This window comes from Bos grunniens, chromosome 19, assembly GCF_055505025.1.
Source record: "Bos grunniens cultivar Pamir isolate PY7600 chromosome 19, Bosgru_T2T1.0, whole genome shotgun sequence".
Classification (NCBI taxonomy): Eukaryota; Metazoa; Chordata; class Mammalia; order Artiodactyla; family Bovidae; genus Bos; species Bos grunniens.
The window spans coordinates 18,929,514-18,946,124 of record NC_141183.1 but is presented as its reverse complement, the minus strand read 5'-3'; the positions used below and the strand labels follow the sequence as shown (position 1 = coordinate 18,946,124).

The window sequence follows — 16,611 nt, the reverse complement described above, 5'->3', positions numbered from 1 at the left end:
AACTAAGCCCGTGCACCTCAGCTACTGAATCTGTTTGCTCTTGAACTTGCGCTCTGCAACAAGAGAAGCCCACACACCACAGCTCGAGTAGCCCCTGCTTACCACAACTAGAAAAAGTCCACGTGCAGCACTGAAGACCACCAGCACAGCCAAAAATAAATAAACATTTTTTTAAAAAATAAGAAAAAGAAACAGTAGGGGAATAAACGAGAGAGGGCTTGTTAGGATTGACTGATACTTGTCTGCTGGGGAGTGTGAGCTTTTAAAGAGAGGTCTAAAAAAATAACAAAGAAGAAGAAGAGAGGTCTCGGGACCTTTGTAACACTTGACCTTGGGTGAATTCAAAATGCCCCTCCCCAGGCTTCGGCCGCCGGGGCTGCAGCTCCCCGTGAGTGACCCGAACCTGAGGATGGCTTTGCCTTTGCCTCTGGAAGGTTCTCCCAGCTTTCACTTCTGCCGCTGCTCAGATGTCCCTGCTCCCAGCTTTCCGAGGGACATGACTCCCAGACATCCTGGCCAGCCCCTGTGGAAACGTGTGTTTGTGCGCAGGTGGTCTCCACAGCTCCCCCATCGCTCCTTTCTTCCTCCAGGTGCCTCTGAGCAGAGGGAAGGAGCTCCTGCAGAAGGCCATCAGAAACCAGGTGAGCCGAGGGGGCCGGGCTGGAGGCCGGTGTGTCTGGCGCAGGGAGAGAATAAGCCCCGCCTCTGAAGGTTCTTCTGAAGCACTGACACAAAAGGCATGCCCGGCCAGACTTGTAGCACTGTCATGATTTCCTCCTTTCTGACGAGGAAGTGGGGCTCAGAGGAGTTCAGTCATCTGTCCAGAGTCACCCAGGCTGGAGGTGGAAGAGCCAGGTTTTGACTCCATGATCTTAAGAACCTGGGAGAAATGCGGTGGGGTGTCTTTCGCACGTAGCTGTTTGTCCCTTCTGTGAGGACCCAGGGCCATTACAGTTGAGTGGCAGCAGGAAGAGTTAATGTGATCTTGCAGAGGAGTGGTTCAAGTGCCATCAGGCTGGTGCCCTGGCCGTGGTCTGTGATGCAGGAGGGTGGTGTGGCCAGCGTAGCTTCCTGTACGATGAGGGTGGTGTTTATTGTGTCCCTCCTGTGGGCTCAGAACGTTCCTCACAGAAGCTCTCCCAACAAGCCGCTCACATGAACACACATGTCCCTTCCTGGTTCCGAGGTGGCCGGAGCAGAGCCACCAGCCAGATCCGTGCCTCCCAAGGTGGCCAGCCCTCTGCGAAGGACAGGGTCCTCCCAGGGTTTGAAGTCGACTTTCCAGGCTCTGTGCTTGCTCCCCTGCCCGCCTTCTCGCAACAGCTCCGCACATGGATGACCTGGAGCTCCCAGAAGCCAGGCCAGCCTGTCCCCAGGTGGTTGAGCCTCAGGCGGGGGTCTCGTCCTCCTGCCTCACTCCGCTTGTCTTTCCAGGGCAGCAGCAGTGGAGGCGGCAGTGGGCACGGCAGCAGCCTCCTGAGCAACGCCCGCTCCTGGGGGGTGCAGATTCTCCACGTGGACGGTACCCTTCCTGCCCAGGGCCGCAGAGGGGAGGGTTGGCAGCTTTGCCTGGGAACCTGGGCTGTGAGAGGGGTCCGCGTCATGTACTGGCTGAAGCCAGATGTATTCAGTCACTTACTGTGTTGGTCCACAGAGGTGGAGAGCAGCCGCAGCAATAGCAGAGCGCAGGTGCTGGGAAGGGCTGCTTCCTTTAACCCCGGGGCCAGCTTTCCTCAGCAAGATTGAATAAGAACCAATCCTAATATCCATTACCCCTTATCAGGTATTTACTCCGAACTAGGAAACACAAACACCTCATTTAATCCTCACCACAGTCTCTGCCCATTGTACAGATGAGGAAGTTGAGCCTCAAAGAATAGATTGAGTAAATTACCCATAGTCTTACCAGGCCCACATTCCCTCCTAGTTTGGCTCAACTACATTTCCTGTTCTTTCTTTCCTCTAGGGTTTGCCACACATTATAACCACCTGTGTGCAGGCTGTAATACATTTACATGAGAGCAGCTGTCTTGAATCTGCTGGCAGTGGCCAGCCCTCCCACCCAGCTCCACTTTGAGTCTGGCATTTTCTCTGACCCATTAAAGGGGGCAGGTCTAGATCCAGCCTGAGATCTGCCGGAGGGGCAGGGAGCTGTGCCAGGGCAGGTCCTGGTCTGGGATGGTGGGAGGTTCCATCGTCTCTGGAAAACCAACCATTTCTGACTTGATCTAATTTCCTGCTTTTCTGTGTATTAGAGAAGCTCCAGCATGTATAGCTCCTGCTGGGTCTCCCACCAAGGATATAACTGAGTAAATGCCATGGCTTGATCTCCCCCACAAAACTGCTCTTCAGTAGCACCTTAAAGCCCTTATGGGTCATCAGGCACCTCCTGTTCAAGACTTGTATTCAGTGCTCCAAAGGAGCATGCAGCCAGCACAGGTACTTTTCCAGGGATAGAGGAGCCTGAGCTCTTTTATTATCAGCAGGTGCAGAGATGACACGTAGCCAGAAGGTGGCAGGCAAGGCTGGTGTGATCCAGTGAGCCAGGCCAGGTGGGACCTTCAGTCCCCCAGCCCCAGGACAGGGCTGTGCTGGGGAAACAAGAAGAGGAAGCCTTTGGCCACAGCCCTCTGTTTCCTCCCCAGAAATGCTGATACGGGTGCAGCAACTGTCTCTTGATGCTCCACGTGTGAAGAAACAAGGGCTGAAGAAGCCAGAGGTAAGTCATCCCCTCCCAAACTGAAGGGAAATGGGAAAGTCTGTGACAGCATTGGGAAATCCATGACCTGCCCCAGTCACCTCCTCCTGGCCTTGCTGGGAAAAGTGGGAGGAACACAGCCTCTCAGCTCAGCCCTGGTGCCTGCAGCCCTGTGTGGGGCCAAGGACTGCCTGCAGGTAAGTCCTCATGGCCTGCTGGCCAGGCTGCCATTCTGGGGATAGTTCTTGGTCTGGAAACAAGCCTGCAGATTGCATGGGTGATGGCAGAGGGGTGGTGGCATTTGAAATAGCTGCCATATTCCAAATTCTTGTTTGGCTTTTCCTTCTTTTTCTGGGGTTAGAACTGTGTACTACCTCAAGAGAGCCCAGGCTGATTTAAAGCTGCAGGGTCTTCACCCAGCCCTGAATTCAAGGAAGAATCAGGCCCTACAAGTCCGTCCAGGGCCTGGCACCCAGGAGAGGGACCACATCCAAACCAGGTGGAACGCTCAGCCTCACCAGCCCTCACCCCACCCGCTCTGGTCTGGGCATCTTTAAGGTTTCGCTGTAATGTGTACAGGCCTTCCCTGATGGCACAAGCATTAAAGAATCAGCCTGCAATGCAAGAGACCAGAATTTGATCCCTGGGTTGGGATGATTCCCCCTGGAGGAGGAAATGGCAACCCTCTGCAGTATCCTTGCCTGGAAAATCCCATAGACAGAGGAGCCCGGCTGGCTACAGTCCATGGGGTCGAATATACTGAAAGTCTCTTTCCCCTCCAAGTTCTGCTCCCCAACCACCAAGCTCCCTCCCTGAGGTCAATAGTGTGAACAGTTGTGCAAATGTCCTTCCAGGACTCCCAAGTATCTACAAGCAAATACATCGAAATTCCCCCCTTTTACGCAAATGTGTAGTATTATTACTTTGCTTTGTTCGCTTAATAATCTCTTTTGTAGCTACTTGGGACTCTTTTGGGGCAAGTTTTGGGTGCAGTCTGCTGATGGGGGAGGGCCTGTTGAAGGCTTCTTTGGGCTGTGTTGGCCCTGGTGGCGTGGCCTGGAAGAGAATCTGGAATCCCCTTGGGCCCAGAGGCCCAGACAGTTACATAGCCACTGGATCTCTCATTCTGTCCACACCCTCCCAACTCTTTAGCTGATTTTTTAAAAATTTTGTTTCATTTGGCTTGTAACATTAGCTCTGTTTGACCTTGGCCTGAAAGCCAGTTTTGACAAACACAGTCAGGGTGTGTAAGATAGGGTACTGAAAACCAAAAGGCATTGTCTTCACCCTCATCCTGTCGGCTGCCCTGGCATGCCAGCCGCGCCCAGAATACACGGGCTGCTGCCAGTGAGCCCTTCCTCGGCGCCAGGTGTGTCACCTGCTGCAGTTTCATCTGTGCCACATCCAGGGTGTTAGGTGGGAACCCCGAACATCATGGGTGGCACGGGCCCCATTCCCACGGTGGTTGGGTTTGCTCCCCAGCCCTTGCTTGCTCTTTGCTCTGCCCTGCATTCCTTGCACAAAGTCAGGGCCCTTGAGATTCACGCTCAGAGCTCACCATGCAAAGAGCATGGTGCTCAGGTCTGCTCCAGCTCAGGGTCCAGCCGTGGGCAGAAAGCTAAAGTGGGGCAGACGAGCAGCAGCTCGGCTCACCGGGCCCAGTTCCTCGACCCCCCTAGCTCCCTCACATCCTTAACCTATTTTTCCTTTCCATTCAGGGAACATGTCCAGCAGAGTCAAGAACACGGAAAGGTCAGTGCAGGAGCTCTTCCTCATTTAATTGCCATCCCTCCCTCCCTAAACGCTCCCCCACGACTCCCTCTGTGGCAGCATCTGCTCACTTTTCTGCGGCAGGAAGCAAGTCCAGGTTGTGTACAGCCTCGTCCTGTTGCCAGGGCCCGAGCTTCAGAGAGGAGGGCAGCGGGAGAGGGAGTCTGTGAGCAAGTCCAGGGCTGCTGGGCCGGGCCTTCTCTGTAGAGCGAAGACCTCCTGTGGTTGCAGCCTCTGGCTGTTCCCAGGCATCGATGGAAGTTCAGCATCCTTTTCTTTCTGATTCAGGAGCAGTTTGGGGTGGGCAGTTTGACAGCTGCCTACTGCTTTCAGAAATGCCAAACTCCCTGAAATTGACAAATAGGCAGATTGACGGGCCCAGCTCCCGGCTCCTCTTGGACAGCAGGAAAGTTTCTCCCCCTGGATATTTCTCCCAAAGATGCTCTGTCGGTGGCATTTATTCGTGCACAAATGGGAACTAATAAGGAAAGTCACTTGGCACCTCTTACGCTTGCAAATCAAGGAAGTCTGTGGGAGAATTGATTTTAATCACTGTGTCAGTTAATTAGAAAGATGAGGAGTCACCCCAAAAAAGTAATTAAGGAAGAAAGGCTGCTTCTGCTCGGGCACTGGGAGCTGAGAAGCGCCAGCCTCTTGGGGATTTGTGGCAGCTAGCTGTGCCCAGCCTTTCGGTGCCTCAACTGCCCCTTTGACAGGACTTTTGGGCATCGTGGAAGGGCAGAAGGGGTTTATAATGCCTCAGAGAATCTGTTAACTGCAGATAGCCAGGTAGGTAGTAGGGGACAAATCTCGTGATTAACTGACTCCAAATCTGTTTTCCCAGCACCCCTTTGCCCTATTTTTTTCAAGAACCAGATTTCACTTTTTTTTTTTTTTAAACTGTCCTTCTGCCAAGACCTCGAAACACTCTTCAGTTCTCCTCCTTGCTGTTCCTCCTCTCTGAAACCCCAGACTCCTCGTGGAGAATTCTGTCTGAGAACCATCCTCAGGGCCCCTTGGGATTCTGAGACACCAGGAATTAAGATCTGGGAAGGAGCTGAGGCTCTTAGCAGAAACCAGCAAGGGCCGGGTTTCTCTTACCCAGCCAGGTTCCTGACCCTCAAGGTTGACAGCCTTCAGCACCCACATGCAGGAAGCTGAGGGTGGGCACATTTAGGACCCTGGGGTGGTAGAGGCTGGAGGAGATGGCAGCAGGGGCCTCACTCAGCCAAAGGAAAGGCACTCCTTGGGGCCACGAGGGCTCTGGCTCTGAGAGACTCTTGGGCTTTGGCAGAGCCTCGTCTCTCTGAGCATTTCCTGCGGGCAGAGCTTAGGCTCTGCACCAGGGCAGACAGATGGCTGACAGGCACACTCTTCCTTCCAGTGGCCAGACTGAAGGCACCGTTCCTCAAAGTCGAAGATGAGAGCAGGTGAGTGGACCACCAGACCTACATAGAGGAGAGGTACTCAGGGGCCCCAGGCTGCCATGGGGAGGTCTCATAGATCAGAGGAGCCAATCCCAGCTGGCACTCCTCTTGGTCATGAGTCAGAGGTTAATAATCCTATAGGTGAATTCTTTTCTTATTTTTTTAAATATTTATTTGTTTGGCTGTGCCAGGTCTTAGTTGCAGCACGTGGGATCCAGTCCCCTGACCAGGGATCGAACCTGGGCTCCCTGCACTGGGAGCTCAGAGTCTTGGCCACTGGACCACCCAGGAAGTCCCTGAATTCCTTCCTTTCAAAGCTCTGTGTTTTTGAGTCTGTGATGTTGCATCCAGGCTGTTTGACTCCCCATTTCCCCCATGTGTACACTGACACTCAATACAAAATCATTGCTGGTGTTAGTGCTGGTACAGTCTTTGCTAAAGTGAGGATCTCTGCGGTGCTATTGGGGTTCCCTTGTCAGATCACCTTGTATCAACACTTGACCAAGCCTTTCCATTTGCTGTGTGAAACCCTTTCCTGGTATGTGTTATCTCCTCATAGCCATGGGTAAGACTGCCATGAGAAGAGTCCATCCTCTTCCCAGTGGGGAAACTGAGGTCAGAGACATTAAGGGACACGAACACAGCCACTTTGCTAGTAAGTCTCAGTTTGAGGCTAGAGTCCACATCCAGCCTGGGGCCCTCTCCCCTCTGCCCTGTCTGTCCCCGTGAGGGCCCTTTCTTACCTAGCAGGAGAGTCACATCAATGATAACCTGATGAGCTGTTAGCTACCTGGGTTGTCACTGACTCTTCGGTAAGTACTAGATTAAAAGTCTGTGAAAATCCAGAATTAACCCCAGAAGTTTTTGTAAAGCCCAGGTGTCCCCAGAAGAGACTCCTGGGTCAGAATGCTCTGTGTCCCTCAGCTTTGGGCTGGCCACCAAGAGACCCAGCCCCAGGAGCCTGGCAGGCCTGCCCATGCCTCACATGACAGCGGCACACAGGACAGAGTTGGCGCTGGTGGCTCAAAAGCCAGTAGGAGGAATCCAGGGCCGGAAGGAGGCCCTCTCATCTCCCCGTCCAGGCGGGTTGGGGGAGGGGCATGTCCGTCACAGTCCACCTTTCACAACCAGCGGGTACAAATAGTCATGACTGGAATGCTGTGGCCGAGACGCCACTAGGGCCTTAGTGTCTCTGCACATGGAGCTGAGCCTTCTCTCGATCCTTCTTTGCGTGCTGTTCTAAAGCAGGCGCTCTTCAAAACTCAACATAGCCGCACCAGCCTCAACTTTTCAACCTCCTCAGCAGAAACAAAATAACACGGAGGAGGGCGAAAGGCGGGTACCAGGGCTGTGAAGGGCGCCTCCTTCTCCTTCAGGATCCAAGAAGACATTTTATTTTGGCTGTGCTGTGCACTCTACGGGATCTTGGTTCCCCAACCAGGAATCAAACTAGGGCCCCCTGTGGTGGAAGCTCAGAGTCCTAGCCACTGGACTGCCAGATAAGTCCCCAAGAAGACTCATTGGTTAATTTCCTCCTGAGGCTGCAGCGTCTCAATATGCCCCTGGTACCCAGGGCCTGCTTTCCCCTGGAGCACCGTCCACTGCACCCCAACATAGTGTGGTCAGGGGCTGCCGAGTACCCACAGATCACCACGTCTGGCTCTGAGAGTCTCCTGAATGTGAGCTACTTAAGGCAAACGACTCAGTGTATGTCTGACTGCCCAGAACCTTCACTGCGCCTCTCTTTTCCATTCAGAGCACCACGCCTCAGATAGTACAAAGGCCCAGCCCATAGCAAAAATATTCCTCTTCATGGAACAGGAAGATCACTGATCTGGTCTTAACATCCTTGCGTTTAGATTCTGGCATGCTAGAGTTCTCAGAGGTCACTTGAGGGTCGAGAAACAAAATGGAAAGGTGGGAGGAACTAGATCAGAAGTTGGGAGACGTGGCTTCCCATCTGGACTTGGCTGCTTATAGGTCACGAGCCCTTGGGCAAGCCACAGAACCTTTAGGGCTTCGTTTCCTCTTCTGTGATATAAAACATGAAAACACCGTTATTCTGCTCAGCTCAGAGGTTGCAGGATATGGGGGAGGCAGTGATTGTAAACAGGCTTGGAAAGTAGACAGGAAGAGTGTTCATTTAAAATATTAATCTAACCCAGTAAGGCAGATAAGAATGTTGTTCTAGTATTTAAAAGCTGGGCAAGTGAGGGATTTCCCTGGTGGTCCAGTGGTTGAAATTCTGAGCTTCTAATACAGGGGGCACGAGTTTGATCCCTGGTCAGGGAACTAAGATCCCACATGCTGTGTGACATGGCCCAAAAAAGATGGGCAGGTGAGAGTCTGCTTTATTAAGATGGGAATTCTCAGGATTTGGGCTGGCCCCTCTTCCTCGCCTTTTCCCTTCACCATTGGAGTCAAAGTGGAAGTTTTGTGTGTTTCAGGAAGTTTCGTCCTTTCCACCTTCAGTTTAAATCCTTTCCTGAAATTTCTTTTCTGGGACCCAAAGCCACCAGTCCTTTTGAGGCCCCGATGACTCCAAGCAGCTCGCACCATACCAGGTGGGTCTTTCTGGTTCCTGAGTACAAGGGCTGGTTCCAGGTCAAAGTCCTCCCCACTGGGGGCTTGCTGGTCAGCCTGGGGAATGGCCATGTGTTAGCTCCTTAGGCAAAGTCTATTCTGGGAACTTAGCCCAGAGAAGAGGGACACCGGGAGTGTTCATCCGTTTTATCTGGTGTTCTCCATCCATACTGAAGAACTTGACTTGTGTCCAAAGGGCATGAGGCTGGTTTCTGAACCTCAGAGTATAAACCTCCTTTCTTAGAGTCTCCTTGTGAAAGTGAAGTCGCTCAGTCATGTCTGACTCTTTGCAACCCCATGGACTGTAGCTTAAGGGAGTCTCCTTGGGGGCCCGTTAAAAATGCAGGTTCCTGGACTCCCCCGCTGCGGAATCACAGTCTCTGGTGATGGAGCCCCCAGAGCTCCGTGCTCCCAGGCTCCCCACGTGGTTTCAGTGCACGTCCAGGTTTGAGGCCTTTGAAGCTAAACATAGCAGGCAGAGGGTCTGGGGGACCTGCCACACTGTGTGGCCTGAAGTGACTTGTAGGCTGCTTGGTACCCCTACTCTGCAGATAGGTGAGTTTGGACCCTTCATTGACCAACGTGCAGAAGGCATGCGGTTCAGGTGATGACCTGGACACCTTCCCAGACCTTTCTAACTTACGGGCCAGGAGACTAGAGGGCAGATGCCCAGCCTGAGGGTCCCCAGTGCCAGGGAGGACCTGTGGTTTCCACCAGCAGACAGGGGCTAAGGGGTCAGGAAATAGTGCGAATGGGAGGAAAAACAGAAAGGGACTGTGGCAGTAGATGAAGAGCGGAGGAAGGCGAGGACAAGCCAGGGTGAAGTCCAAGGGCCCTTCATCCCTTTCCCAGAAGATACAAGGGACACAAGAGGGGCAGCCCAGCGGCTGCCTGGGCTGGGGCTGCGGGGGTGCTTGGCCTGGGAAGGCCTGGGGATGGCACAGGAGCTGATAAAGGGAAGATGAAGGGTTACAGTGAAGCGTCTGTATTCTTTGCCCATCCTCCAATCTCTAGACCATGAGTCTCTCAGAGAGAGTTTATGGACAGTACATCGTGTACCCTTTGTTCTCTCTCCTCACAAAGAGTAGCCAAATATTCACTGTGCTGGATCTTGCTTTTTTTTCCACCGAATATTTCTTAATTTCCTATTAGTACCTGAAGAGCTTCTTCATTCCCTTTAATCACTGCAGGGTATTCCATGGTACGGATTTACCGTATTTTATTTAACATATGCATGGATGATTTCCAGTCTTCTGCGGTGAATAGCCTTGTTCAGAGTAAATCTATGATTGTTCAAGTATATTTGCAGGACAAATTCCTAAAAGTGGAAATGCCAGGTCAAAGGGTGCCTACATTTATACTTTTGAGAAGTGCAGCCAAATCACTTTTCGTGGAGGTAATGCCAGGGCACACTTTCACTCACAGTGGATCAGAGCCCATTTTCCCGTCCCCGTGGCTAAGACAGTGAGCTGTCAGACTTGTGACTTCAGCCAGTCTGATAGGTCAAAACCCATATCTCAGTGTAATGTAATTTTCATTTTTCTCTTTATGAATGAGCTTAACTATGTTTTCCTATGTTGGATCATTTGAATCTCTCTTTTTTTAAATCTCTTTTTGTGTGAACCTTTTTCATAGCCTTTGCCAGTTTTTCTATTCAGTTATTGATCACTTATTGATTTGTAAGGAGCCCTTGGCTATGTTATTAGTTATAAATATCCTCAGTTCCTGGTGTGTTTTTTTGAGTTTGCTTATATTTTCTACCATGCATATATATACTTTTAATTGTTTGTCGTTGAGCTTTTTTTACTGTTTCCTGGGTTTTGTGTCATACTTAGAAAGTCCTTAGGGGAATACTTTGGACCCACTGAATTTGCTCAAATACCAGTACCCTACAGGCCGTTTAAAAATGCAGGACTGACTACAAGTAATAAATGCTGGAGAGGATGTGGAGGAAAGGAAACCCTTCTACACTGTTGGTGGGGATGTAAATTGGTGTAGCCACTGTGGAAAACAGTATGGAGTTCCCTTAAAAAATTAAAAATAGAGTTGCCATGTGACCCAGCAGTCCCACTCATAGGCGTATATCTGGAGAAAATGCTAATTCAAAAAGATACTTGCACCCCAATCTCATAGCAGCAATATTTACGATAGCCAAGACACGGAACCAACCTAAATGTCCATAAATGGATAAAGGAGATGTGGTGCATATATATACACACATATATATGTACACACACACAGTGAAACACTGCTCTGCTCAACCATAAGCAAGACTGAAACAATGCCATTTGTAGCAACATGGGTGGATTTAATAGAGATTATGAGTGAAGCAAATCAGAGAAAGATATCACTTATATGTGGAATCTAAAAAATAATACAAATGAATTTATTTACAAAATAGACTCACAGACATGGAAAACAAATTTATGGTTACCAAAGGGGAAAGCAGATGGAGGAGGGATCAGTTCAGTTCAGTTCAGTTGCTCATCTTGTCTGACTCTTTGTGACCCCATGGACTGCAGCACGCCAGGCTTCCCTGTCCATCACCCACTCCCAGAGTTTGCTCAAACTCATGTCCATCAAGTCGGTGATACCATCCAACCATCACATTCTCTGTCGTCCCCTTCTCCTGCGTTCAATCTTTCCCAGCATCAGGGTCTTTTCCAATGAGTCAGTTCTTCGTATCAGGTGGCCAAAATATTGGAGCTTCAACTTCAGCACAAGTCCTTCCAATGAATATTCAGGACTGATTTCTTTCAGGATTGACTGGTTTGATCTCCTTGCAGTCCAAGGGACTCTCAAGAGTCTTCTCCAGCACCCCAGTTCAAAAGCATCAATTCTTCAGCACTCAGCTTTCTTTATGGTCCAACTCTTACATCCATACATGACTACTGGAAAAACCATAGCTTTGACTAGACAAATCCTTGTCAGCAAAGTAATGTCTCTGCTTTTTAATATGCTGTCCAGGTTAGTCATAGCTTATCTTCCAAGGAGCAAGCATTTAATTTCATGGCTGCAGTCACCATCTGCAGTGATTTTGGAGCCCAAGAAAATAAAGTCTGTCACTGTTTCCATCTATTTGCCACGAAGTGATGGGACCATATGCCATGATCTTAGTTTTCTGAATGTTGAGTTTTAAGCCAGCTTTTTCACTCTCCTCTTTCACTTCCATCAAGAGGCTCTTTAGTTCCTCTTCACTTTATGCCATAAGGGTGGTATCATCTGTGTATGTGAGGTTATTGATATTTCTCCCGGAATCTTGATTCCAGCTTGTGCTTCATCCAGCCCAGCATTTCTCATGATGTACTCTGCATATAAGTTAAATAAACAGGGTGACAATATACACCCTTGATATACTCCTTTCCCAATTTGGAACCAGTCCATTGTTGCATGTCCAGTTCTAACTGTTGCTTCTTGACCTGCATACACGTTTCTCAGGAGGCAGATCAGGTGGTCTGGTATTCCTATCTCTTTAAGAATTTTCCACAGTTGGTTGTGATCCACACAATCAAAGGCTTTGGCGTAGTCAATGAAGCAGATGTTTTTCTGGACTTCTCTTACTTTTTCCATGATCCAACAGATGTTGGCAATTTGATCTCTGGTTCCTTTGCCTTTTCTAAATCCAGCTTGAACATATGGAAGTTCTCGGTTCATGTACTATTGAAGCCTAGCTTGGAGAATTTTGAGCATTATTTTGCTAGCGTGTGAGGTGAGTGTAATTATGCGGTAGTTTGAACATTCTTTGCCATTACCTTTCTTTGGGATTGGAATGAAAACTGACCTTTTCCAGTCCTGTGGCCACTGCTGAGTTTTCCAAATTTGCTGGCATATTGAGTGCAGCACTTTCATAGCATCATCTTTTAGGATTTGAAATAGCTTAGCTGGAATTCCATCACCTCCACTAGCTTTTTTCGTAGTGATGCTTCCTAAGGCCTACTTGACTTCACACTTGAGGATGTCTGGCTCTAGCTGAGTGATCACACCATCGTGGTTATCCGGGTCATTAAGATCTTTTCTGTATAGTTCTTCTGTGTATTCTTGCCACCTCTTCTTAATATCTTTTGCTTCTTTTAGGTCCATACCATTTCTGTCCTTTATTGTGCCCATGTTTGCATGAAGTGTTTCCATGGTATCTAATCTTCTTGTAGGGATCTCTAGTCTTTCCCATTCTATTGTTTTCCTCTATTTCTTTGCATCGATCATTTAGGAAGGCTTTCTTACTTTTCCTTGCTATATCAGATGGATATATCAGATAGAGGAAGGATAAATCAGGGTTAACAGGTTGGGATTAACAGATACAAACTACTGTATATAAAATAAACAAGAAGGTCCTACTGGATAGCACAGGGAAGCATATTTACTATCCTGTAATAAACCATAATGGAAAAGAATATGAGAAAGAAAGAAGAACTAAATCACTTTGCTGCATACCAGAAACTAACACAACATCTCAAATCAACTATACTTCAGTTAACAAATCAAAACTCAAATCCAGGACTGAAATTCAAAGAAGTCAGGCTTGAGAAAGATGTGAAAGTCCTCAGGAAGGCACAGCTGTGTGGGTCAAATGACCCTGGCTTTGGGTATGAGCACGGAGCTGGAACGTCATCAGGGATTCTTGCCTGTGGTTTGAGGTGTGTGCGTGGGATCAAGATGGAGCTAAGACGGGGTACTCACAGAGAGGCCTCTCCTTCCTTGCTGCCTCTCCTGCCCGCCTTGGACGAGTGGTGCCAACTGTAGGCAGGCCAGTCTGTGCCTGCCCTACTCTGGCCATTTTGGTCCCTCCTCCCCCACTGGCCTGGACTCCAGGCCACAGGGCCGCAGTTCGCTCTAAGGGCTCCAGCAGTGACCGCTTTCCCCCACCCTGTATTCTCCCCAGAGAAGCCAAGGACCAGGAGCCAAGCCGGCGATCGGCTGCCTGTACTGTGCCCAGGAGGAGGAAAGGGTACTGTGAGTGCTGCCAAGAAGCCTTCGAGGAGCTGCACAGGGTGAGCTCCTTCCCCACCACGCAGCTGCTCCCAGACGGTCTCTCCACTCTGGTGAGGTTGGGTGGTCTGCTTATGTCCCACCCCAGCCTAGTCTAACGCCCCGCCTGCCTCCTCTCACCCCGAACAGCATCTCCAGAGCCCCCGGCACCAGGGCTTTGCCCTGGAAGCCCACCTGTACGCTGAAGTTGATCGGATCATCGCCCAGCTGAGCCACAGCTTTGCAGACGTCCCCTTCCAGGCCAGCCTCCCCGGGTAAGCACCACCGTGCCACCCTGCCGCGGGTGGTGGGCACGACTGCCTTCTCAGCTCTCCTGCTGCTGCCCTGAGGTGGAGAGGAACCCTTGGGTTGGCGACAGCAGAGGCCCGGCTGTGGTCCCTCAGGGTCCTTCCTTCCCTTTCTTTTCCTGCCATCTTCTGTTCTCTTCTTTAGGGGGCGGTCAAGGGAAGGCCTTCATTTGGGGCTTCAGCCCATCAGATAAGGAAGGACCCCAACCAGAGCTCCCTTCCTGACGCCACAGTTGGGGATGCAGGGGGAGCAATTCAGCTGTCGCTGCTGCTCCTGGCATGTGTCTGGTCATGTGCCTGTCTGGCCTTCTAGAAGTAGGGTGGGGGATTCCTGGATCTGTCCTGTGTAGGTGAAGAGGAGGGTCTCCTGCTTCTCTAGAAGTTTACCCCGGAAAGGATGGCAGAGGGTTTGGCAGAATCCCAGGGCCCTCTGAGCACCCCCGCCCCTGCTGCCCACCAGGGAGCTGTGGCTTCATACCGCACACCCCCAAGTCTCCACCTCAGGCAGCCTCCCTGGGCTCAGGGTGGACAGCCAGGACCGGTGCTGCTTTCTCTAGCCACCAAAGGGCAGCCTCCTCCATGACTGCCTTATTAAACAGAGCAGCCTCTAACCTGTTCCTCTGGCCAGCCCCAACCACAGACCGCAGAGCCAAGAATAGGCCTTTCACCTGGGACCCAGAATGGCAGCTCTCTTCTAAACACCAAACCCCAGAGGGGTAGCACCATACGGGCCTCAACTGTGCCCCCAGCCCGGGAGGACCCCCGCTTGCTCTGGAGTTGAACTCTGTGACCCACTGGGTGTTTCTGTCCCCACAGGCAGCCAGGCTCCTTGGCTTCCGACTGTGACCCTCTGTGTCCTGAGCCTCCGCCTCCCCACTGGCCCTCCCCTCTCAGGGCAGTGTCTCCCTGGAGGAGGAAAGACGATCATCAGCAGGCCCCAGGTGCCACCGAGCATGGTGGGACTGTGAGTGGCATGAAGGCAGCGGCAGAACCTGTGGAGGCTGGCAAGATTCCTGGACCGATAGCAAGCTGCCAGGAGCTGAAGGGGTCAACTGACAGCTTTGTGGACCCCCCAGAAACCCCAGGGTCTGGAAGCTCTGCTTACCAGGACCTCCTAACCAGCTCAGGACTTGCTGAACTCTCCTCTGGCCCAGAGCTGCCTCATTTTGGCCACAAGCGGAAGGTTCAGTTCCCCACTGGCAGTGCCGAAAAGAGGCCAGGCGCATCCTGGCCACAAGCCTCACTCTTTGTCCCGAGAGCCCCCAGCCCCTGTGGCACCCCCAGCTCCAGTGGCATCAGGACAACCAGCAGCAAGCACCTTCCCCTTCCAGGCCATGAGCCCAGGTCTCTGGCCTCCCTCCAGCCTGTGCGCCACCCACAGGGAAAGACCTGCCTCTCCCTCCCAGGCAGCCCCCCAGTAGGTTGGCAGAGTGCTGGGCCACACAGGCCCCCTGGCCTGGGGGAGGAAGGCCCCCAGGACCCAAGTGTTCTGAGAGTGCCACCCCTGGCCCTGTCTCCCAGCAGGCTGAGCAGCTCTGGGCCAGCTCCCAGCCCACCTGCCCTCAGCTGCAGGCACAGAGCCCCCAGGAGGACCTGCAGAGAGCCCGGCTGCCTCTCCCCACCACCCTCTGCCAGCCGGCGGGCGGACCAGCTGCTCCCGATGGTTCTGGACCTCCCAGCCTCTTCCAGGCCCCTGACTCCCAACCCCAGCCCACCGCCAACAGAGAACTACTTTTATGAGTCCCCGCCCACCCCTGGGCATGCAGCTCTGGGCCAGACAGCTCCCAACTTGAGGGCAAGTTATACGTCAGCTGAGGGCTGCACACCCAGCCCAGGCCGACCAGACACACAAGGAGGAGCCAACCCGGAGTCTGGCCCTGGACGATCATGGCCGAGCTCTAGGTGCATTAGATGGAGCCAGTCCTCCCAGCCACCAGGTCTTTGGGGCTGGGGGCTGCCCTCTCCAGCCATGGATCATGCAGGCGCGGCCAGCTGCTCAGGCCAGGAGGCAGGGGCAAGGTTGGCATAGGGAGGGCCCACAGAGAAGCCAGAGCAGCAGGAGTCCTGGCCTGGCTTCCTGTCCCTCTGCAGGCACTTGCTCAGCCAAGAGGGTTAGTTGTCGGTGTTCCCCACCCCCACCCCAGCCTCCTTTCCCACAAGCGTGTGGCTCTCCTGCTTTCCGAGATGCCTGTGTGTTGTCCCCTCCCCCAGCCCCCCACGCTGGTGCACACAGATCCTCAGGAACATATGAAGCAGAGGAGGGGCTCGGCTGCACCATTTCCAAAGCTCCCTCCCTGCCACACTTACTGGGGGCCCAGCACTGACCCTCCCCTGAGCCCAGGACGTGGCCTCAGCCCCTCTGGGGACCCCTCTCAGCTCTTCCCTGCCGCCTCAGCTCTGGCTGCCCACCCAGAGTTCTGTTCCAGGGTCAGTAGCTCACCTGCCAACTTCTGCATCCCCCTCCTTCCCCGAGGACCTCCCCCCATTTCTTTCAGCTGAGCCATTAATCTGGAGACAGAGATGAGTTTGCTATCGATTCTTTGGCCACTTTTTTTTTTATTATTATTACATCTTGTACTGTGGTTCTTCTCACCCTTCTCTGCCTCTGTGTTTGTCTCTTTAAATGTTGAAGCTTCCAGAAGTCTGGTGCTATTCTGTATCTCATTTTGGAGGAAGAAACTTGGGCGGAGGGGGCGCCTAGATGCAGGTGAGGACCTGAGTTGTTAGTTTGGAAATAGAATGGCTATGTGTACAATGCTCACAGAAATCAGGTTTGGCCTTTTCATGCCATCCTGCTAAATTTCACAGTTAACCTTGGTTCAGGAGATGTAAAATAAATTTATTAATATCAAATAGCAAA

General features: G+C 51.8%; 1 protein-coding gene across 14 annotated transcripts in view; it reads left to right on the top strand.

Moving 5' to 3' along the window:
- Nucleotides 1-16,611, top strand: part of DBF4B (DBF4B-CDC7 kinase regulatory subunit) — a 42,542-nt gene extending 25,931 nt beyond the window's left edge. For 4 of the 14 annotated variants that reach the window (XM_086357334.1, XM_086357329.1, XM_086357331.1 and 1 more), the window contains 9 exons: nucleotides 591-641; nucleotides 1,435-1,522; nucleotides 2,646-2,719; nucleotides 4,417-4,450; nucleotides 5,853-5,898; nucleotides 8,343-8,459; nucleotides 13,358-13,466; nucleotides 13,594-13,718; nucleotides 14,568-16,611. In XM_086357334.1, coding sequence (XP_086213460.1) covers nucleotides 591-641; nucleotides 1,435-1,522; nucleotides 2,646-2,719; nucleotides 4,417-4,450; nucleotides 5,853-5,898; nucleotides 8,343-8,459; nucleotides 13,358-13,466; nucleotides 13,594-13,718; nucleotides 14,568-15,780 — 1,857 coding nt within the window. In that variant the 3' untranslated portion in view covers nucleotides 15,781-16,611. Of the gene's footprint in view, nucleotides 1-590; nucleotides 642-721; nucleotides 954-1,434; nucleotides 1,523-2,170; nucleotides 2,440-2,486; nucleotides 2,553-2,645; nucleotides 2,720-4,416; nucleotides 4,451-5,852; nucleotides 5,899-8,342; nucleotides 8,460-13,357; nucleotides 13,467-13,593; nucleotides 13,719-14,567 lie in introns of those variants that run through there. The other 10 variants (XM_086357333.1, XM_086357335.1, XM_086357336.1 and 7 more) reach the window with 9 other exon arrangements.